The sequence below is a fragment of the Narcine bancroftii genome, chromosome 4 (assembly GCF_036971445.1).
Source record: "Narcine bancroftii isolate sNarBan1 chromosome 4, sNarBan1.hap1, whole genome shotgun sequence".
Taxonomy (NCBI): domain Eukaryota; kingdom Metazoa; phylum Chordata; class Chondrichthyes; order Torpediniformes; family Narcinidae; genus Narcine; species Narcine bancroftii.
In genome coordinates this window covers 94,443,646-94,468,643 of record NC_091472.1, presented here as the reverse complement: position 1 = coordinate 94,468,643, position 24,998 = coordinate 94,443,646, and the positions used below count along the sequence as shown (strand labels likewise).

Below are 24,998 nucleotides of genomic sequence, written 5' to 3'. Positions count from 1 at the left end.
TGGGACAAATTTAATGGAAGAAAATGAAAATTTTATCCATGTAATATTTATTTGCAAAATCAACAACCATGTTCAGTAACAGCATATGTCAATTTAAGAACTCTATTTAAGAAATAGGAAGAAGCAAATGACATCACCCAGCAATAATACAAACATTCTCACTTTATAACAAGCAGGAAGCCCAAATACACCCAATTCACAGCAAAGGTGTATTTGGTGAAGGTGGCTTAATCTTTACCGCCTGTCTCCCTATTGCTGGTTACCTCACCTTTTCAACCTGCCACCCATGGGGAGGTGGTGTGTGGAGACCGGTTTCCGAAAGTAAAGGCATATTCATTATTCCATCATATATTTGAAAGAGGAATAAAGCAAGTAAAACAAAGGATGGATTTAAGATTTTAATTTTCATATTTTATCAAGAGATTATTTGGTCCATTGAGCCTATTTTGACTCACAGATCAATCCCATCAGTCCCAGTTCCCCACTCATTTCTCTTCATCTGCCTTCTCTCACAAACACCTAATTTCCTTTTCTCCTACTGATACTTGAGACAACTTACTAACCAACAAGCCTTTGGGATGTAGGAGGAAACCAGAGCACCCAGAGGAAAGCCATGTGGTTGGTCACAGGGTGCAAATTTGACACTGACTGCACCTGAAGTCAGGATTGCATCCGAGTCACTGGAGCTGTGAGGAAGCAGTTCTGCCATCTGTGCCACCGTGCCAGATGAAGAGAAAGAGAGTGTGAGTGAAAGAGAGAGAGAGAGAGAGAGAGAGAGAGAAAATGAATTATGCCTGAAGGACTGAATCTCCAAGCTCTTAATAGTTCATTTTAAGAGTCATTTTGCAGTAATTAACTCTAATTATGTAGTCAAAAGGGTTCTTATACTTGCAATGACAGAATTTACTCTGATAAATTTAGTTCATATTAACCAAATAGAGGAAATTTAGTAACTTCAAGTGTTCATTGCATTCCAGTGAGGAGACAGAAAACAAGATGATGTTTTTACAAAGATAGTCCTGGAGCATCATATCTCAAATAGTAATGACATAACATGAAGATTTTGTCTGGGCCAGCAGAAGCTCTGTTCTCCCACTTAAGCTCGCGTTTCTGAGCCTCATTCCCATTGGGCCATTCTGTCCCAAGATGAGATCTGAGAAATAAGATGAGTTTTCATGTTTGGCCTTAGAGCTGGAGTGAACTTGATGGGCAGAATGGCAATTGCCTCTTTCAAATATGAGAAGTGTAGTGTTGTCTTAAATGTGGGAAATATTGAGATGGGTCTCTGTGGAACTGAAGCCTGGCAGAATGACAACAGGAGGCATCTTTAAATAAAGGTGCTGATCCAGATCTGGAGTATCCATAAGCAATCGGAAAATTCTCAGAGAAGCACTGCAGCCTTAAAATCAGAGCATGGGGACATGTGCAGAAAACACAATCCCCTAACAGTGAAACAGAAAGAAAGCAATAACATATCAACAGGTTTATTGCGCATTTCCTGCTTCTCACTGGCTGGTTCTTCCTCGAATTCTCCTTTACTTTTTTCAACCTATGAGAAAACAGGCTCAAATTTCTCTCCAATATGGATGAGCTACCTCTTTAATTGAAATGTGCTCAAGGTCAACTTTCTCATGGGTTTGAACATGCAGATCTTTAGTACTATTTTCTGCTTCAATACTTGATATTTAATTTCTCTGTTTTTAGATGGTTCATTATCTCAACCAAAAACCAGTTCCCGTACTCAGCAAGCCTTACCAAACATTGATTACATGGTAACCAGCACAGAAAATGCTGGGAATGCACAGAAGGGCAGGCAGCAGATTTGGAGAGAGAAACAGAGCTAATGGTGCAGGCCAGAATTTCATGGAAGTGAAATTTTGGCTCAATTTTTTTCTCTGTAGGTAATTACCTGTTAAGTTTTTATTGCATTATTTTGGATTTCTAGCATCTGTACTTTGATGGCTTATTTTAAATCAGCTTTTGAAAGATCTGTTCAACCACAGCTACCTCAGCCATTAGCTCATGTTCCTAAGCAGTTAGGAAGACAGATGATAGGTTAGCCTTTATTGCAAGAGAGTTTTAATACAGGAGTAAGGATATCTAGCTTCAACAATAGAGAATTTTAGAGGCCACACCTCGAATATTGTGTACAGTTTTGACCTTAGGAAGGATATTCTTGCCACAGACTTTGACAGACTGATTCCTGTATGCAGGACAGTCAGAATATGAGGAGGGAGTGTCATACAAATGCTGAAAGGGCTCAACAGGCTGGTGTTTCCCCAGTCTGAAGGATTTAGATTAAGACATGACAGTCCAAGGATATAGAGTAAGACGAATGAGGAGAAATTTCTTCACTTAAAGGATAGTGAACCTCAGAATTTTCTACAACAGAAAATGGCAGAGATTAAATTGCTGAATATGCAAATAGACACAAATAGATTTCTGGGAATAATGAGAATATGGCATTGAGGGAGAAACAGTCTGATCACATTTAGTGATGAAGCAGCTCAAATGACAAAATATTCAGTTATTTTCCACTTTCTGTGCTTCTAACAAAAAGCAAAATTAATTTCATGGTTCAGTTTATGTTTTGACAATTTCTGTCCAATGTTTACAATGTTGTAGAAACTACAATTTGAGATATTGAAGGCAGAACTAATCATTGGTACATTTTAAAAAGCTGTATTAGCAAAGAGCAGGATTTTATTTTGTAATAATGGTGCTGATCTTGGTTATAGTTATTCTAACATGAAAATTGGAGGCAGAGCCAAAGTAATGATTTTATTTTAAAATTTAAAAAAGGCCATTGTTATCAGAAATAGTTGCTCAAAGATAATTTAGGAAAATACTTTTCCCTCCCTTTAAATACACAGAGTTCTGCTGATCTCATGGGTGTTGATAGAATGCCAGTAATTGTGAGCAAGTAGCTATCAAGAGAAACAGGAGAGGCAGGCCTGACGCTATCTGTGGAGTCACATAGTTCAGAAACAGAACTTCACACCCAACTTGCCTGTGCCAACCAAAATGTTCCACACACACTTGTCCCACCTTCCTGTATTTACCGCATATCTCTTACCTTTGTATCTATCCCAATGTTTCTTAAACATCGCATCAGTACCTGCCTCAAAAACCTTCTCCCCCAACTTGTTCCATACACCCAACAACCTCGGTGTAAAAAAATGTCGTCCCCCCCCCACTTCCAGGTTCTCATTCTTCTGTAATAGTCGATCACATGTAATATTTGAACCTCCCCCACTTTTTGGACCAAACATTACATATTTTCCCTTACGACTCGCATAAAAATCGACTCCCCCTATTTTTGGCCTCAACTGCTCGACCATCAGAGCTCCCACTGCCTCAATCATGGATCCTCGCCCCAGCCGCTTGGCTGCCCACTGGAGCTCTCGACGCTTCAACCGTGGACCCTTACCCTGGATGCCCGCCCATCCAAGCTCCTGATGACTCATCCACAGACTCTCTCCTAGGCCCCAGCCGCCTCTCCATCTGAGCTCCTAACTCCCCAAATGCAGACACCATTTGGCCCCAGCCATCTGAGCTCCTGAAGCCTTAATTATAATTAAGCAGGTTATGACACCCCAAATTTGATCCAAAAAAATTGGTCAAAAAAACTCAACTATTACATAAGTATATATGGAATGTTCTCTAGTTCTTGATTTCCCTACTCTGGGCAAAATCTGAGTTCACTCAATTTATTTCTCTCATGATTTTGTACACCTCTCTGAGATCACCACTCGTCCTCCTGTGCTTCAAGATATAATATCCTTGCCTACTCAACCTTTCCCTCCTGATCAGGGCCCCTAGTCACAGCAACATCTTCCTAAATCTTCTCTTCATCCTTTCTTGCCTGACAACATCTTTCCTGTAGTACAGTGACCAAAACTGAACACATTACTCCAAAGTGGGCCTCACCAATGTTTTATAGAATTGCAAAATGATCTTCTGTCTGTTCATTGCACTCAGTCTAGAGGACAATGTAAAACTGCGCATCTACCCCTCCTACCTCCCACTACCTCTGCACAGCTACATTAACAGATGGAGTAGCCACCCATGAGGTAGCTAGCCCCACATTCATAACACTAGTTATTCAGGGCCTCACAAAACTTACACTAAGTTGCTATATCAGGACTATGGAGCACAAATCACACCATTGAGGTAGTGCAATAGTTTGTTTCTTGTCACTGAGATAGAGTGAAAAGCTTAGTTTCTGTGTGCTATCCAGGCTTTGCAAAAAAGTGGTCATTCTGTGGCACCATCTTTCCCTTAAAAAATTCATAGAAAACTGGATAAAATCCAAGTAAAATCCTGGGCAGATAGATGGGAATCTGGCATAAACAGTTTCTCCATCCAATATAAAGTGGAGGACACAAGGGATGCAGGAACAGAGAGGAGATAGTATATGCATAAATCATTGAAAGTTGTTGGACAGTTTGAAAAAGTGATTAAAGAGGCATTTAAGATTTTGGATGTTTGTGTCTCGAGCGCAAGTATGAGGAAGGAATTAATTCTTTGTACAATATTCGTTTTGGGGTCTTTGTGCAGAGGTTTACAAAATAATTCAGGGTTGAGGGGCTTTTACTTTTGTATGTACACTAGGGAAGGGGTTCTCCTTGGAACAGAGGAGGCTGTGAAGGAGATCTGAAAGAGGCATTTTTAAAATCATGAAGAGAATAGACAGAGAAAGAAGAGGACTGTCTCCTTTAGCTGAGAGGTGCCTGGCATAAACCTGAAAGGGAAGGATGGACAGGGTTTTAGAGAAAGGGTGGTATGGACTCAATGGGACATGTACCTTCCTTCTATCCTCTAACCCAGTGGTTTTCAAACTTTTTCTTTCCACTCACACACCACCTGAAGTAATCCCTATGCCATAGGTGCTCTGTGATTAGTAAGGGATTGCTTCAGGTGGGATGTGGATGGAAAGAAAAAGTTTGAAAACCACTGTTTTAATCGTACCTCATTGACTCATTATGTGCATGGTTTCAGAACTCCAAAGGAAATGGGCCAATGACCATCTTTTTTTAAACAAAACATTTCAGTAACAATTGGGTCTACAGCAGTGATTCTCAACCTTCCCTTCCCAATCACATACCACCTTAAGCAATCCCTTACTAATCACAGGGCACCAATGGCATAGAGATCGCTTAAAGGTTAAAAACCACTGCTCTAACCAATCTGCTTCTGCACAGGTGATCGCAGAACATTGGAAACACTCAGCAGATGGTGTGAGCTGGTTGAAGCTTTTCCAGGCCTAGATTTAATTCACAGGCTGCTTGTTTGACAAGAGCAAACCCACTTCAACTGCTGGCTGATAACACTACTTTGATGGTAACAACACAAAATGGAGCAACATGATCTAAAAGTTGGACAGTTGAATAAGTTTCAAAAGCAACATGAGGACACTAACCTTAAATCTTGTTGCAGAGTGACAACAGCTGTGAGGTAAAAAGCTTTTTAATCATGCAATTGTAAAGTAAAAGGCCAAATCTCCTTTTCGAGACTATAACAAAACCAGAAGTCCATAGGTCCACATTAATTTACTGATTAGGAGATTCTATTTTGTGCACCGAAACCTGTTTCTGTTTAAAGGCAATTGAAAATCAACTCACCAATGTGGACTATTGGAGCCCAAGTGCCAGGATGCAGTCAAGGTCAGAATGTACTTGTATAAGTATAGCTACTGCTTGTGAATTGGCAGAGACCAAATATAATGTTTACAAATGTGGGCATCTGAATGTGCTAGATGATTGGTTTACTGGAAAGTGATGAGGCTTGCTTGGTAAAGTGAATTCCATCCAGAAGGTAACTGGTAAATGCTTGATATTTGGTAGAATGCATTTAACCATTACTTATATCCAGAATGTGGAAGAAATACAAGCTTGGTTTAAAGAGATTCCATCTAATGTGATTATCAAAGGTGTGCTGATGGTTTGGCACAATTAAGCAAGCTATGCCCTTGTGTGCTGAAATGTTCTCAGTCTGCTGTCTGTAAGAAGGTTCCTTTTGCACAGACAAGCAAAGCAATGCCATCAGACCGCAGAGTCACAACTTTATGAAAGACCAAATAAACTTTTGTTGTTGGGTGACATTACAGAGGTCTATAAAATTATGAAAGCATTTATTGGAGTGAATGAGGAGAAAGCATGAAGTGAGAGAGGAATGTGGGGGCAGAGGAGTAGGGTATGTGGATCATAAATCAGAGCATGTGCCAGTTTGGCAACCTAGCACTGTAAATTCTACCCAAAGAATGAAAATGGTGTTGAGTATCGGCACACGAAAAGGTGTAATCAAAGCCACACTGTCCACCTGTCTCTAGTCTCTGATGAATCCTGAGCAGGCTTCTGTGCTTCCTCTCTCCCATGCTGCTTACTCGAACCAGTGGTCTCCCATGCAGTCCCGATTCCACTCTCGCCCGCACAGCCAGCACCAATGAAACTGGCAGAAAGTCCTGGGACATTTCATGTGCATGCAGCCTCCTGTCAAAAGGAAACACATCTTCAGACATATGGAGCAAGTACTGTAAGTGCCAACAATATTTTTTAAAAATTGGCTCTGTTAAAGAATAGTCGGGCAGGTTTTCCTTCTCTTGGCATCCAAGAATGGCTCTTTATTCCCTAGAGTGTAGGAGGCTGAGGGGTGAGTTTATGAAATCACAAGCGGTATGGATTAAGTGAGCGCACAGAGTTTATTTCTCAGGGTAGACAATTCTAGAATGAAAGAGTATAGGTTTAAGGTGAGAGGGACCTGAGGGGCAACTTTTTCACTCAGAGAGTGGTCGAGACATCCGGGTTGAAATTATTCTATCACGCAGATACAGCATGGATTCAAGAAGGGAAGGTCATATTCAACTAATTTAGTGGAGTTAATCAAGGATATAACAAGCACAATAGATAGAGGGGAATGAGTGGATATTGTATACTTGGATTTCGAGGGGGCATTTGATAAGGTTCAGCACTAAAGACTTATCCATAAGATAAAGATGTGTCATGTATTAGTATGGATAGACAATGGTTAACTCATAGAAGTTAGAGCAATGGAATAAATTGGTGATTTTATGGTTGGCAATCAGTGGTTAGTGGAGTGCATCAGTGATCAATGCTGGGCCCACAACTGTTCACAATAAACAAAAATGATTTGGAGGCGGGCACCAAGCATGGTGTATCTATGTTTGCTAATAGCACTACATTGAGTGGAAAAGCAAATTGTACAGAAGACAAACACAGACTGGAGAGAGGTAAAGATAATTTGAAATATATATAGAGTTTGAAAAATAGATAAAACAAGTTGGCAAAGATCTGGCTGATGGAGTACAACAATGGTAATATCTACTTTATAACAAAACCATAATAAATGAGACTATTATTTAAATTGTGAAAGATGGCAGTTCTGTACACTTGGTCAGAGAGATTTGGAAGTGCTTGATGTGAATCACAAAAGCTTAGTTTGTAGGTACAGCAGATGGTCAAGAAGGAAAATTTGTTGCTTATCTTTATTACTGGAGGGATTGAATTTAAGAACTGGAACTGTCCAGGCATCTGGAGTATTGTGTAAAATTCTGCTCTCTTTTCTTGAGAAAGGATATGCTGGTTTTGGAGGTGATGCAGAGAAAGGTCATCAGGTTGGTTCTAGAAATGAATGGGTTAGATTATGGAGAGAGATTAAGTAACCTGGGATTATATTCATTGGAGTTTAGAAGGATAAAGGGAAATATTACAAGAACATAAAAATATGGAAAGGAATTGATAACTAAAGGCAGCAGGTGAAAATTCACACCAGCAGGTGAAAATGGAACTAGGAGACCAAGCCTCAAGATTTTGATTATTTTGTGTTCATATTTACACAATGCCAGTAGTTTAATGTTACATCTGAATGTATCAAACTACGAGATTTGTGAGAGTAGATTTAATCAGAGATGAGGAGGAGCTGCTTCTCCCAGAGAGTAGTGAACTCTGTGGAGCTCTCAGTCCAATTAACATATTAAGGCTGCCTCATTAAATCTATTTAAGACACAGACAGATAGATTTTTGAATAGTTGTGGAATTAAGGGTTATGGCAAATAGACAGGTAAGTGGTATTGAGTCCATGGTCAGATCAGTCATAATCGTTTGAATGGCAGTGCAGGCTCAATAGGCCAGAATACCCACTCCTGCAAGTATTTCTTATATAGAGTCGCCATGATCTAGCTGAATGATGGAACAGCTTTTAGGAATAACTATTTAAATCCTGTCCCTGTGTTCGCTGCAGGGAGAGAACCAGCCACAAGCTGAAGGATACTAATTTGAAATACATCACGTTTCTGTTTTGGCAACAACAATCCGAAGTCAGGTGAAGCTGAGATGTAGAATAAGAGGTCAGATAAGAATTTTCATGGCTTTTTCCAAACTCCTAGTGTAAGTCTGGCAGAAACCATAGGGGAACAGCATGAATGATGAATTTACACTGGCAAATCATAAGCCCCTTTCACACTTGCAAGTGATCCCAGGAATTAACCACCAATCGACCTTTAAAGTGTGTAGTGTGAAAGCAAAATCAGCTCAACGCTGGCATCAGATGATGCCATCTCATGCCGGGAATTGACGGCCTTGACCCCTAGAACAATCCCCGGCATCTGCAGATGCCAGCGTTGCAATCAGGCAAGTGTGAAACAGTTAATTTGATTGTGGGATAGAAATTACCCAAGTTTTTGCATAAGTGCAGGAATGTATAGGAAGAAAAGATTAAAATGAAGAGAAACCCCTCCATGAATGCTCCGTGCATGCAGCCCTTTCTCTGCCACATGGCATTCTGGGAGGGTAGGTCTGCCATCGCATTTTTCCCCACAGTATTTATAATTTGTATGCGATAGTGCTACCAACTTTCCCACACTATATAAATTGTGTGCTATAGCACTACAAATTTTCTCACACTGTATAAATTGTGTGTTATAGGGCCACAAACTTTTCCATGCTGTATAAATTGTGCATTAAAGTGCTACCAACTTGCCCACCCTGCTTAAAAATTGTCCACTATTGCTATTTACAACTAGTGCTTTCCCACGATCCCTTATAAAGGGGCTGAAGGGCTCATACTGTGCTGTACATAAAGTTTAATTATGTTTTAATTAGGCATGATTAATTTTGTTCAAATATAAGGTTATAATATATTGATCAGGATTTAGGGCAGGTCCACCATCACCCGATGTGTCATGACATCACCAGTAGAAGGGAGATCAGTCCTAACCCTGGGGATGGTTCCTTGCAAGTGTGAAAGTGTTTAGTGTCCCAGTTAGGAGTGGTCAAGTGTGAAAACCCAAAACCCCATTCCTATCCCAAGACACGAAACGGCCAATTTAGTGGGATGCAAGTGTGAAAAGGACGATAGAAATGGCAAATATCCAGTTCTATTTCTACAATGTGCCCAAATCTCAACTTGTAATAATAAAATTCACCTCAGTTTCTCATTGTTAAAGGCCAGCAGCAGGGGATCTTGTATCTTGGCTGGCATGTAATTGTTTTAAGCTTATAGAGCCATAGAATATTACAGCACAGAAAACAGACCCTTTGGCCATTCTGGTCTGTGCCGAACTATTATTCGATCTAGTCCCACTGACCTGCACCCAGCGCATAGCCCTCCCATCCACGTACCTGTCCAAATTTTTCTTAAATGTGAAAATTGAGCCCATATTTGCCACTTCAACTGGCAGGTCATTCCTCACTCCCTCTACATGTATTATTTGTAAATCTTTTCCTGAGGCACTCTTTCTAAAGAAATCTTATTTCTCTATGTGTATAATTGTGTTAGGTTGCATTATTATCATGTTAGTTCAATATTGTAACAGGTACAGACCATTCTTTTCCACTGGCACTTGGCACTTGGGACAAGGTTTAGTTGTTTCCTTGATGGTTTGTCTTGAAGCCTCTTCCCAGCAAGCTCGCTGGGCAGCTTGTTCATTGACAACATAACCCTACAAATAAGAGAATAACAAAGCCATTATATCACCCTACTCGATGCTCAAATTTATTCATGCATTAGGAAAGAAAACATGGGACTGATTTCCTTACTGTCTCTGTCCTGAAGGCATCGACTGCTTGCTGGGTCTACAGTTCCATGGGAACCAGTCACCCTCTGGTACCTTGCTCAAAGGCCTTTTATTTATGAGTTTGAGCACTACATAATCAGCAGACTATTTGACTGTTAGCTATCTTAACAAGTTGTTAAAATAGATCCTCTTTGAGATTTTGACCTTGCTGGACCAGTCAGCATTTATTTACTTGAAGAAAGTGATAGCAACCTGCAGCATTCACTGCAGCTAAGTTACAATATTGTTTGTGAAGATGAAGGAACAATGATATAAGCCAAGAGAATGTGGGAGTTGGTGAGACTTGGAGGGTCAATTTACTCAGAATCAGAATCAGAATTTATTGTCATGAACAAGTCACAAAATTAGGTGTTTTGCCACAACATCGCAGTTATGAACCATCTTACAACAATAATATAAAAAATAAAAATAATAGTGCAATGAAAAGTAAAGCAGTGTCTTTGGTCCATTGATTATTCAGGAATCTGATGGCAGTGGGGAAGAAGTTGACCTTGTGCCCATGTTGCTTCCTATTTGTACAGACTACGTTCTTTTCATGAGAAAGTCAAGGATCCAGTTGCAGAGTGGGGTACAGAGGCCCAAAGTTTGTAGCTTTTTGACCAGCACTGAGAGAATAATGGTACTGAAGGCCGAGCTGTAGTCAATGAAGAGCAGCCGTATGTATGAGTTGCTCTTTGTGAGGTGGACTAGAGCTGAGTGGAAAGCCAGCAATATTCCATCTGCTGTGGAGCTTTGCTAAGGTGCATGTTAATTCTGGCCAGGACCAGCCTCTCAAAGCATGTTAGTGCTACTGGTTGGTAGTCGTTGAGGCACCTCACACTACTCTTCTTGGACACCGGGATAATTGAAGAAAGTGGGAACCTCTGACTGCAGCAATGAGAGGTTGTTTGTGACCTTGTTTAGTGAAAACCATCATGACTCAGAGACTTGATGAGCTGATTGTAGAATAAACCAAACCTCATTATGTCTATCCATGTGTATTTTCAGTAGTAAGACTGACACAAGTCTCACACCACTAGGTTCAGGAACAGCTGCTACCCCTCCACCATCAGACTCCTCACAACAAACACAATCAGGGACTCTTACTTTTACACTTTATTGATTTTTTTTCTCTCTCTCTGCATTACATATTTTGTTTACATTTCTTTATTCGTTTACATGTGTATGTTGAGTCAGTTCTTTTCTGCACTGCCAATAAGTGGTAATTCTGCCTTGCCCACAGGAGAAAGGATCTCAGGATTGTATATGATGTCACGTACGTACTCTAACATTAAATCTGTTATCTGAAGTCTGATCTAACGTACCTGCATTAAAGAAACCACATGAATAAAAGGTGCTATTGCTGTTGTGATCAGGAGTAGGAATCTTGTAGAATTTTTCCTGCAGCTGAATTGAGGAGTATCATAGTATAGCCTCTCAATGAGATAACTAAACTCATCCTGACTCGTGGAATCTTGTGAGCTAAAACACCAGTAAAGGTGATGAGAAGAGGATAAAGTTGTCACCCTCTGCTCCACAGGTGGCTCCAGGTCTCTGCAACCATGTCTTATTTATCCTGGTTCATATTACAGATTTCAGATTTATTGTCAGAGTACATACATTACAGTTCATCACATCCAACCCTGACTCAATGTACACATGTAATCAAATATGTAAACATGATCACCTCCACAAGTATGGTGGCCATCCTCTGATGTTAGCATTAAGTTAACTAATGTATTCTTGATCAGAATGACACTTCTAGCTACATTGTCACTACCATCCCAGCCTCCAATGGCATGTGAGGGAAGACAGGTGAAAATCTGACTGAAGGAAGGTCTTTGTGGACAACCCTGCCCCTACAACCTTCCTCCCTTCCCACCCAGCTCCTCGCACACAACGCCAGCCACATGATTGAGGGAATGGGTTGGAAAATTATCCCGAGATCAGGCGAACCTCTGGACATGTGGGCTGAATGCCTGAATGCATTTGTTCCAGTGGTGTAATTGCTCTGTTAATGAACGTCATCCCAAAGCCTCGGGCTAAGCCAGAAGATCACAAGTCAAATCCCGTCTTGGTAGTTTCAGGATTTAATTTCAGATAAATTATTCTTTAGGGAAGGAATCTCATTTATTTACATAGCACTTAGAGCTATAAAAAATGCCCGATAGTCTTCACAGGAGCATTAGAATGCAAGATGTGACACTAAGGCACTGAAGGAAATGTTAGGATTAATGATCAAAAAATTCCCAAAACAGACAGTTTTAAAGAATGTCTGAAATTAGGGAGGGGTTAGGGAGGGAACCCAGAGGCTTGGTCTTCACAGTTGAAGGCCTGGACTCGATCAGAGAAAGAATTAATATTGAGGTTGTGTGTGTATGGTTAGAATAGGAGAAATAGGGTAGAGATTGAGGAACCTGAAAACAGAGGTAAACATTTTAAAGTTGAAATGTTTCTGAGGATCTGCTGATCATTGAGTAGGATACTTCCCATAGAGTCAGGGATGAACTTGTGTTCCAAAGAAAGGTGGGAGGAAACTGGAGCCCTTGGGGAAAACCCATGCAGACATGAGGAGAACGTATAAACTCCTTACAGACAGCGCAGGATTCCAACCCCAGTCCAGATCGCTGGCACTGTAAAGGTGAAGAACTAACCCCTATATCTCCCCTCAGTTTGAAACTGTTTGTCTAGATGACAAAGTTGAAAAGTGAATGGTTAAACCAAAGCAGGTTCCAGAGGTCAGTGGCAAGAGAACGTGTTATAACTGAGACTGAAGACAGTGACAATCATCTTCTTGATGGTAAGTGAAAGGCAATTTCTGTTCTTCCTGGTCAGGATATTGGGCAAGTAGTGTGACAAATAGGGCGGCAAATGTGTGGCTGTCTGTAAGGCAATTGTATGTTCTCTTTGACATGTGTGGGTTTCCACTGGGTGCCTCAGTTTCTTCCTACCCTCTAAAATATACAGGGTTGATAAGGTAATTGGGTGTATTTGGGTGGCACGGGTTTCGTGGGCTGGAAGGGGCTTCTACCTTGTTGCATCATGAAAATTAAAATTAAAATTTAAAAAACTACTGACGAGATGGTGTAGGAAGAGGATGTGTAATTCCACCTCTCCCCAGCTGAATAACTAATACCCGAAATTTAGAGATAGTTAAATACTTAAAACTTGTTTTGAAGAAGTTTAAGAAGTTATTTACAGTCATAATGAAAGGAACCAAGGCTCAAGCTGCAAAAAACTACAATTTAAAAAGGGGTCGACTCTGGAGCTGCCGAAGCCTCAACTGACTACTAAGGCCACAATTACAATTACACTGGCGCTCTCTTTGCGTCCTACCATGCAAGATGGCGCCGGCACGGTAAACCATTCCTTAGAGAAGGGGGGAGTGGGCACGACTCCGATCGCGTGGCCGGGGTTGTGGGGCCTCGCGGAGGTGAAGGCTCCGTTCCTGACTGCGGTCGCAAGCACATCGGACCAGCCGGCGACGTGCTGAGCCCGAGCGCGGAGGCAGAGGACCTGTGCTTCCAGACCCTGGCTGATCTGGGCATGCGCGGAGATTCGTGCTTGCGCACAACTCCCGACCAGGCACAGGGAGTGGGAATGTCTCGCTCCCGACGGGCTGACAATGTCAACCCTGTTTGGGAGGGAGTTCGGACCCATAGTTGTGTGGCTCAGGCCGAGGTTGTAGCGTTGGAATCGGAAGATGAAGAGGAATTACTACAGACACCAGAAGATGAAGAAGCAGGAATACTCCATGCTGCCAGAATCATACAAGGCAGGCCTCAAAAATCTCAAAGATTTCAGAGACTTAAATCTCCCACTTTACAAACTTTTCAAATTGTGCAGAGGGAGGAAGATACTACATTGTCTGTGTCCGAAGAATTTATGCATTGGATGAATAGTAATGGCAACTCAAGTTATGCAGGGATTTAAGGCTAATAAGTTTCAATTGACTGAATTGAGAGGAGAAGTGTCATTAATTAAACAAGATGTAGCCAAATGTAGCAGTTGACGTGGCACAGGATGAATTTAAAGAAATTAAGCGGGCATTTCGGGATTCCAATGATAAAGTAGAACGAAATACTGAGAGAATGGATTATGTGGAACATTGTGTTACGGGATGGGATGTCCAAAAATGAGAATTTTTGAAGAAAATTGATTCATTGCAAAACCAAAGTCGGCGCAATAATGTCAAGATAGTGGGACTGCCAGAGGATGTTGAAGGAATGGATTCGGTGAAGTTTTTTTCAAAAATGGATACCAGAGATGTTGGGAAAGGATGCATTTCCAGCAGGTTTGGAATTGGATAGAGCACATAAAGCGATATGACGGAAGCCTTTTTCAGACCAGCCACCACGAGTGGTCCTTATCCGTTGTTTACATTACCAGGATCGTGAGTTGATATTATGTCTGGCAGTGCAGAAGGCTTGCCAAAATCAGAGACCTTTGGTGGTTCAGGGTAATAGAGTTTTTTTTAAAATGCAGATTTAAGTCAGGATGTGTTAAGAAATCGTAAAGAGTTTAACCCAGCTAAAGCTGTGCTATGGAAGAAGGGTAACAGGTTTGCGTTTAGATACCCAGCTGTGTTGAAGGTGTTTTATGGTAATTTTCAGGCTCAGTTTTTTGATGATGAAACTGAAGCTCTGACTTTTGCAAACTCTTTGCCAAATAACCCACATAGTTTTGAGTTGCAGAAACAATCGAAATCGCAGGGATCTCCAAAGAGGAATGAGAATGGGAATGGGAATGGCAGGAAGAAAGTGGAGGAACAACATCTGATTCAGAAGGGAGATGATGGTCAAGTTGCTGGTGCTGTTGGTGTTGAAGATCAAGCAAATGGCATCATGGGTGTTGTGGACTGGATTTTTCAGTATGAACAAGTGGTTTTTTTGATATAAGAATATCAGCTGGGGGGGGGGGGGGTGGATGGCTCTTAGTCTTCTGAAGTCATCTGCCACTAGTGGTTCAGACCACAGCCGGTTAGTAGAGGGGGTTCCATTTCGTTGGTTTTTTTTCTTTGTTTGTTTTTGTTTTTATATTTAGGGTTTTTTTTATTTTATATTATTTTTTGATAAATTTAGAAGGGGTTCTTTTTTTGGAGATTATATTTTTTGTGTGGGTTTGCTGTGTGGGTGTCATTTGTAACGATAAAATTAGTAAATTGAATTTTGCGACATTTAATGTAAAAGGGATGAACCATCCAATAAAAAGGAAACATGTGTTGGATTATATCAAAAAGATGAAGATGCACATTGCATTTCTACAAGAGACTCATTTGACGGAGAAAGAACATTTGAAATTGAAATGAGACTGAGTTGGACATGTGCTAGCATCTTCTTTTAATTCTAAGGCTACAGGAGTAGCAATTTTGATGCATAACAAGGAGACTTTGTTTTAGAATCTTTTTCTGAGAATGCTGGCAGAGTTTTGAAGGATAATTGCAAATTATTGTGATGAATTTATATGCACCAAATGAAGATGATGAACAATTTGTTACAGATGTGTTTTTGCATTTGAATCAATCAAATGAGAATATTATGGTTGGAGGGGACTTTAATTGATGCTTGGATTCACTGTTGGATAAGTCTCCAAAAATTGTGAAGAAAACCAAAATGGCAAAAAGAATAATTGAGTTGATGGGGGATTTAAATTTGGTTGAAATATGGCGACGGATGAATCCGACTGAGAAGGATTATCCTTTTTATTCAGCACGTCATGAGCCATTCTCAAGAATAGATTTTTTTTGGTATCAGCTCATTTGCAGGGTAGGTAGGGTTATAAGAGTAGGATTCTGTCAGACCATTCGTTGTAGTTAATTTCCTGTAATGTTGTCAACATGGTGGGAATTAATTATTGTTGGAGATTTAATGAGATGTTGTTAAAAAGGCCTGAATTTATTTTGTATGTAAGAGATCAGATTTGGTTCATTTTAGAAACAAATGTGGGATAAGTTCAAAGTAAATTTACATTATGGGATGCTTTAAAAGCATACTTAAAGGGTCAAATTATTAGTTACACAGCAAAAATGAAGAAGCAATATAAAGTGGAACTTCAAGATTTAGAAAAAGAAATTACAGTATTGGAGAAGACATTTCAGAAAAATGCCATAGAAGAGAATAAGATACAGTTATCTAAATTGAAGCAAACATAATTATGAAAGAATGATTCAAAGATCGAAACAGCGTCATTATGAGTTTGGTGAAAGAGCACAAAGTTTTAGCATGGCAGTTGAAGACTGAACAAGTTTCTAGAACGACTAATGCAGTTCAGAGAAGTTCAGGAATTACTTATAATCCACAGGAGATTAATGATGTATTTCATACTTTTTATCAGGATTTATGCACATCCGAAGGGACTGCTGATGAGGAGCAGACTAGTTCTTTTTTGTTAAATTTGGATTTACCTTTATTGGAGGAAGAGGATATTAAGATGTTAGAGGGTTCCTTTACTGATTTGGAACTTAAGGAGGCACTACAATCTATGCCGAGTGGAAAATCACCTGAAGAAGATGGTTTTATGATGAATTTTATAAAGAATTTCATGATTTGTTATTTCCAGTGTATACAGAAGTACTTAAACAAGTAACTGATACAGGTTTATTTCCAGAGTCATTCTCAAGAGCATTGATAATGGTTCTACCGAAGAAAGACAGAGATCCATTAAAAGTTTCATCGTATATCTTTATTGAATGTAGACTATAAAATTGTAGCTAAAGTTTTGATGAACTGATTGGCTAATTTTTTGCCAAAATTCGTACATGTAGATCAAGCAGGATTTATTAAAAATAGGTATTCAGTGGATAATATTACTAAATTAATTACTATATTTAATGCTTCAAGACAGCAACTCAACCAACTAATGATACTAGCACTAGACGCAGTAAAGGCCTTCGACCGTGTAGAATGGAATTTTTTATTCAAAGTGTTAGAAAGATTTAAATTTGGACCACTCTTTATTGGTTGGGTTAAGGCATTATATACTAATCTTTCTGCTCAGGTGGTGATGAATGGACATAGTTTGCAGTTATTTAATTTGTTCAGATCAACAAGACAGGGCTGCTTGTTGTCGCCAGCCTTATTTGCATTAGTTATAGAACCATTGGCCCAAGCTATTAGGCAAGAATTGAATAGTAAAGTAATTACAATTGGCGGACAAGAGTATAAAATCAATTTATTTGCTGATGATGTGTTGATATATTTGTCTCAACCTAAGAATTCTTTAGAACCATTACAGGATTTGTTGAAACAATACAGAGTAATGTCAGGTTATAAAGTAAATTGAGGTATTACCAATATCAGATGAAGATTATTCTGATTGTAAGCAACTTACAAAGTTTAAATGGTCAAATAAAATTAAGTATCTGGGTGTAATTGTGGATAAGGACTATCACCATTTGTATAGTTTAAATTATGTTCCATTATTAAATAAGATATTAAGTTTGATTTAAATAGATGGAAGGATCTACTGTTAACATTGATTGGATGGGTAAATTGTATTAAAATGAATATATATCCCCGTATTCAATATTTGTTTCAATCTATTCCGAGTGCTATACCAGGAAAGCTTTTTAAGGAATTAAATAAAGTAGTTTGTTTGTTTTTATGGAAAGGTAAGTTATCCAGAGTATCTATGCAAAAACTGGCATGGAGATATGACTTGGGAGGTCTTTAGCTACCACATTTTCAAAATTATTATCAAGCAGCACAATTAAACTTTATTAATAGACTGTTTGATATTGACCAGCCTCCGATGTGGGCGAAATTGGAGATGGATCAGATACAGGAATGATCAATACATCATTTTATATATAAATGGAATCTTTTGCTTTTGCAATGATATAAATTGCCTGTATTGAAACATTTTATGGGGATATGGTATAAGTGGAAGCAACTTATAGGATCGAAAGAGGTGATTTCAGCTAAAACTCCTTAATATCAGAATCAGTTAATTCCATTTTCTATGTGTAACCCTTATTTGAGGAATTGGGATTCAAAAGGATTGATATTAGTGGAAGATTGTTTTGAAGTAGGTTCATTTCTTTCATTTAATAGGCTTAGAGAGAAGTTTGGTATATTACAAAACACTTTATTTGCTTATTATCAAGTACGTGATTTGTTATTAAAATGTTTTGGTCGAGATTTAATACTACCAGGTCAAACAAAATTTGAGAAATTAATTGTTGATAAGGAAAAAAAAGGGTTTGTTTCAGAAATGTATTTGTTATTACAGAAAAAGATGAAGAAGGTAGATATATTTAGAATAAGAGATAAATGGGAGAAGGATTTATTTATTTCTATATAACTGTGGAAGAATGATCTGATATGTGTTTGGATAGTGTTATGAAATTAATGTAGATTATAGTTTAGTTAATTATAACTTTTTGCATTTTTTATATTTTACTCCTGAAAAATTGAAAAGATATGGTTTTAGTGAATCAGATTTGTGTTCCCGATGTGGGAACCAGACAGGTACTTTTGTACATTCGGTGTGGGAATGTACAAAGATTAAGCCCTTTTGGGGAAAAAGTAATGAAATTTTTTTGGGACTTATTCCAAATAGATGTATCTGTGGATCCATGGGTGTGTTTATTGCGTTATATGAAGAATATTATGACTAATTTACGATTGATAAAACCTCACATTGCATTTAGATGATTAGGATTGGCGGTGGCTAGAAAATGTATTGTTGTAACTTGGAAAAATCATGTTGAATTGAGTATTAGAGAAGATAATGTATGGTTTGCGAAATAACTATACTTGTTAATATGTGGACTTTATATTTGGAATATATGGGCTGAGATGTTAAGTAAAAATTTTATTTGTGTTTAAAGATGTAAATAGTTGATATACCACACAACAGCCTGTTATGATTTTATGTATGATTTTTTTTAATAAGATTCAAGGGGGGAGGGTTGTAAGGGGTGGGGTAGTGGGAGGGGGGAGGAGTGGGGGTAGTATGGGGTAGTTTTAGATTTTATTTTGCATTTTATAGATTTGTATTTTGTAAAATTTTAAATAAATTTTTCCAAAAAAAATTACAGACATTGGTGGGGTGAAAGTAACTTCAATTTAAAAAAAAAATGCTTGTACTACATTGGCCGCTTTCTTGCTGATATTGACCCCATGGCTTGGTATCAACTCTGAAGTTCAGGTCTGGATATTTGAACAGGTTTCCAAGAAGATTAACAAGCACAGGGCTGTTGACATTGCCAACATGAACTTTAGCTAGGACTTTATCGAGGTCCTACAAGGTAGGCTTGCCTGAAAGGTCTGTTTGCATGAGATCATGGGTGATCTGGTCAATGGAAACTGGAAATAGCTTGATGATAGAAGTGAGAAACGAGCCATAGGGATAAGTGCTGGACCACTGCTGTTTGTCATCTACATTAACAATTTGGATGACAATGTAGTTAGTACAGTTAGTAAGATGGGGGAGGACACCAAAATTGGTGGCATAATGGTCAGTGAAGAAGGCTATTTAAGATTAGAGAAGGACCTATGAAAGTGGACCAAGGAATGGCAGATGGAATTTAATGTGGACAAGTGAGAGGTGTTGCATTTTGGTAGGTTGAACCAGGGCAGGACTTGTACAGTACATGGTGGGACCCTGGAAAAAGTTACAGAACAGAGAAACTGAGAGATGGCAGCAGTGTCACATGCAGATGGGGTGATGAAGAAGGCATTAGTCATGCTTGTCTTCATTGGTCAGGACACTGAGTGCAGGTGTTGGGAAGTCATGTTACAATTGTACATGATGTTGATGAGACCACTTTTGGAGCATTTCACACAGTTTTTGTCACCCAACTACAGGAAAAATATCATTAAGGTGAAAATGCTGCAGAAAAGATTGAGAAGAATATCACCAAAACTGGCAGGCTTGAGTTTTAAGGAGAGGTTTGATAGGTTGGGACAATTTTCCCTGAGCAGAGGAGGTTAAGGGGAACTAGTAGAGTTTAGACTGTTCAAGGCATTGGTGAGGCCTAATTTAGAGTACTGTGTGCAGTTCTGGTCACCAAATTATAGGAAGGATATCAACAAGATAGAGAGAGTGCAGAGAAGATTTATGAAAATGTTACCTGGATTTCAAAATCAAGATTACAAAAAAAAGATTGAGCAAATTAGGTTCTTATTCTTTGGAGCATAGAAGGTTGAGAGGGGATTTGATAGAGGTATTTAAGATTATGAGAGGGATAGATATTGTTGATGTAGATTATCTTTTTCCATTGAGAGTAGGAGAGATTGAAACAAGAGGTCATGAGTTAAGAGGCATAGGGCAAAAGTCTAGAAGTAACATGAGGGGGAACTTCTTTTCTCAGAGAGTGGTGGCTGTGTGGAATATGTTTCCGGGAGAAGTAGTAGTGCCAGTGTCCATTTTGTCATTTAAGGAAAAATTGGATAGGATTTGAATGGGAGGGGAATGGAGGGTTATGGGCAGGGTGCAGGTAGGTGGGACTAGAGGAGAGTACTTGGTTTGGTGCGGACTAGAAGGGCCGAGATGGCCTGTTCCATGTTGTAATTGTTATATGGTATACCCAGGGTCTTTTACCCAGAGACCATTTAAATATTTCCCATCTAGTTTTAGTTTAAAGATTTAATATAGATCTGAGTGGCACCTTTTTCACACAGAAGTATGTGGAACATGCTGCCAGAGGTGTGGGTATGATGGCAATGTTTAAAAGATATTTAGATGTGTGAGAGATGAGTAACACTGATCTAAAAGTGAGGATTGTGAGAGATGAGTAAAACTGATATAAAAATATGAAGATGAGGAAACTAGTATAGATATATGTGTAATGAATAAAGCCAGTATGAATAGGATAAGAATAGATATTAGAATGTAGGAAGTAAAGTTAGTCTGAATAAGATAAGGGTCTTCTAGCCTTTTAGACAGAATCAGCAAGTTCACCAGTATGAATAAGATAAGGATAGATAATAGATAATAGAATGTAGGAAGAAGTAAAGTTAGTCAGAATAAGATAAGGGTCTTCTAGCCTTAGACAGAATTAGCAAGTTCTGCATGTAAGAAGTTAGTCAGCCCTGAGAGTCAGGAAGGTGTGAATAAGGACAATGACATGATGGGACACCGACAGGATACCCCCTGGTCCTCCAAGTTCACAGAAACAGCACGTAGATGGGATTGCCTAATGCCAAACTCATCCAGGGGGCAGAAGAATGTAAGGGGGAGGGTACTTCTATACTGAAATAAACTGTTTAAAAGTTGGGTGAGCCCCAGTGTATGTGTGTATTCCCAGTGTGAGAGATGGGAAAATTGATCTAAAATTATGAACATGGAAGAAACTAAAGTTCATCAGTAAAATGGCTGAAACCAGTTCAAACAGGATAAGTTTGGGGCTTAGGATGCAGGAAAGCAGAGTCAGCACGATTAACATAAGAATCTTCTATCCTTTGTGACAAGACCATAGGACTAAGATAAGGAATGGTAAGGTACAATAGAATGTAGGAAGTTGAGGTAGTCTGGATCAGATAAGGGTCTCCTAGCCCTGGACAGAAGTACCAAGTCATACATTTCTAATTAGCTAACCATACACAGATTTATACATATGAAATTAGCCAACCCTAGATAGAATGAGTCAACTCTGCATATTAAGAGACTGTAGCCCAGAGAATCAGGAAGGTGTGAATAAGGACAATGACATGATGGGGCACCCACAGGATACCCCCTGGTCCTCCAAGTGTACTGAAACTGCACATAGGCAGGAAGAATTACCTATGCCAAACCCATCCAGGGGGCAGAAGAATGTAAGGGGGAGGGCATTCTGATACTGAAATTGACTGTATAAAAGTTGGGTGAGCCCCAGTATGTGTGTGTATTCCCAGGGTAAGGGGAAGCACCCAACTTTGCATTGTTGTAGTAATAAATGTTCTTTGTTCTCAATTTTTGTCTCGAGCAATTTCTTTAAAGGTACTTTAATTCCTAACAAATGGGGGCTCGTCAGGGATCACACTCCCTCCACTGACAGAGTGCCCCGACGACGAGAGTAGGTGCACCCCGGCTGATTCAGCTGGACTCACGGGCGACGGGTGGCTGGTCAGTGGAAGAAGCGAGTGATATCCGAGAAGAGGCATTGAGAACAAACGGCGGAAGGACGCGCGCTAGAGCAGTACTGCCAGAACTCGGTAAGAGTATTTTACTTGTTCCTAAGTATGGGAATAGCGGGCAGTAGAGATGAGAGTCCTGACACAGGACGTGACCACCAGATAGCTACGTACAGCCCGCTTGGGATGATGTTATCTGAGTGGGGCACAGGAAAGACCCGCGGTAAAGACAAACTGACGATGGTCAGGTATTGTTGTAATGAATGGGTGAGATACCCGGTTAAAGGGAGCTCCGTGTACTGGCCAAAATTCGGATCCGAGGATGAATGGATGTGTGAAGCTTTGAACTTATGGCTCTATCAAAACCAGCCAGACAATGTTGAGAGCAGGGAATATGCAGCCTGCTGGCTCAAGGGATCCATTGAACAGCTGGTTTTGAATGAGAAAGAATTCAGGAATAAGAGAGAGGAGGAGCCTCTTGTCCCTGAACCACAGGGTTGGGATGTGTTACATTCCCTCCCTCCACCTTATGTTCCTCCTATGCCGACTCCTATCTTTCCTTCCCCTCCTATTGCCTACCCTTCTGCACCTCCCCCTCCTCCTCCCATACCACTAGAGAAGAGAGAAGAGAACCGGAGTGGTATGGTGACTCGCTCACAAAGCGCTCGATTACCACCCCCGTTAACAGTAGAGGTAGAGCATTGTTACTCCGAACAGCGTGAGACCCCTCAGGAAGAAGTGGCAGAACCTTGCGATGTATTCCTCAGGGAACAGGAAAACAAATCAAAGAAACCAGAAATTAGCTGGATGCGACCCCTACGGGAGGTTCCCGTAGGAGAAGGTCTTGGGTTCGTAAATGTGCCCCTGACCAGCACTGAAGTACGTAATTTTAAGAAAGAATTAATCTCCCTGATAGAAGATCCCCAGGGATGTGCCGAACAGTTAGACCAATTTTTGGGACCAAATTTGTATACTTGGGAGGAATTAACAGCCATATTTAAAACCTTGTTTACCTTAGATGAGCGGGGAATGATCCGACAGGCAGGCATTAAAGCATGGGATAAGGAACACCAAGGGGGACACGAGGCGATCCCTGGAGAAGCCAAATTCCCTCTCACAAAACCTAATTGGGACAAAAATACCAGTGCTGGCCGCGCACTGATGGATGAGTATAGGATAAATTTGATCAGAGGAATCAAGGATTCTGTCCCCAAAGGACAAAACTTTAAAAAAGCCTTTGAGGTTCCCCAAGGTCCTGAGGAGACCCCCTCTGCATTTCTCAATCGACTGCGCACGGCAATTCAACAATACGGGGGTCTCGACATAGAATCCCCAGCAGGGGAACAATTGGTTCTAACGGGTTTCGTTACCAACTCAGCCCCAGACATCCGAAGAAAGTTACAAAAGACAGAAAATTGGCATGAGCAAGGAATTACTCAGTTACTACAGATTGCTCAGAGAGCATTTGTACAGAGGGCAGAGGATAAACAAAAAGGGAAAGCTAAAATTCTATTACAGACAGTTAAAGGAATAGTAGCTGACCACCACCAAAAAGAAGGGAGCCAAGGGTGGGGAGGTGGAGACCCCAGCAGATGGAGGAGTAGAGGAGGATTCCGGGGACGACGTATACCCCCTAGAAGTTTTGGGAAAGATTGGGAAACGGGACCCCTCATTTGTTTTCGTTGTAAAAAGGAAGGGCACTTTAAAAAGGATTGCCCACTGCGAGCAATGGACACACGTTCCTATGCCTTGATGGAAGCTGATCACGAATAGGGGGGTCACGGTTCTCAATTAATACATACTGTGGGGCTGCAAGGAGAACCGTTAGTTAATTTATGCATAGGACCTCACGGGGATAAGATGACATTTCTGGTCGATTCTGGAGCTGCCCGATCTAGCGTTCTATACCAACCGAAGGGGGTGAAAATAGAAGGGACAGTCACAGTTTCTGGGGTAGGAGGTAGAGACTTTCCAGTCCCAGTATTGCGAGAAGTCAGTATTAAAATGGGAGATAAGATCATAACTGAGGATCTTCTATTACTTCCCCAAGCCGGAGTATGCTTGCTAGGGAGGGATCTACAGGACCAATTGGCTATCGGTACTCGACCTCCACAATCAGGCATTGGAGTTCAATTCTATGTTTTAAACGAAGAAGATCGCAAACTGATAAACCCAAGAGTATGGGCAGGGAAGGGAAATAGAGGAATCCTTGATATTCCTCCGCTACAAGTCACGCTAAAAGATCCTCAACGAATTGTTAGACAGAAACAGTACCCAATCCCGATGGCTGGCCGGAAAGGCTTACAGCCCGTAATTGACCAGTTGATTCAAGACGGTATACTCGAACCCTGTATGTCTCCCTTTAATACCCCGATTTTACCTGTTCAAAAGCCAGACGGCACTTACCGCCTAGTACAGGACATGAGGGAGCTTAACAAATTCATTCTTGCCCGTCACCCGGTTGTACCCAACCCGTATACCATCATGAGTAAAATTGACTCCCATAATCAATGGTTTAGTGTCATTGATTTAAAGGATGCATTCTGGACTTGCCCATTGGCCACAGAAAGCAGAGACATGTTCGCCTTTGAATGGGAGAACCCCTTTACTGGCCGTAAAAACCAATACCGGTGGACAGTCCTTCCCCAAGGCTTTACCGAATCACCCAATTTATTTGGTCAAGTCTTAGAGCGGGTATTAGATGAAGCTCCTAAGATTGAAAATTGCCAACTCATACAGTATGTGGATGACTTGCTAATTACTGCAAGAACACAGGAATTAGCTAAAGATTTTACAGTGGCACTTTTAAACTTTCTGGAGAAGAAAGGTCTGAGAGTCAGTGAGTCTAAATTACAATTTGTGCAAACTGA

The 24,998-nt window shown here is 40.2% G+C and overlaps 1 protein-coding gene across 1 annotated transcript in view; it reads right to left on the bottom strand.

Moving 5' to 3' along the window:
• Positions 1–40: 40 nt before the first annotated feature.
• Positions 41–24,998, bottom strand: part of prkn (parkin RBR E3 ubiquitin protein ligase) — a 1,164,186-nt gene continuing 1,139,228 nt past the window's right edge. The window contains exons 14-15 of the mRNA XM_069936147.1: positions 9,841–9,958; positions 41–6,491 (exon numbers count right to left, since the gene is read on the bottom strand). Coding sequence (XP_069792248.1) covers positions 6,382–6,491; positions 9,841–9,958 — 228 coding nt within the window. The 3' untranslated portion in view covers positions 41–6,381. The remainder of the gene's footprint in view (positions 6,492–9,840; positions 9,959–24,998) is intronic.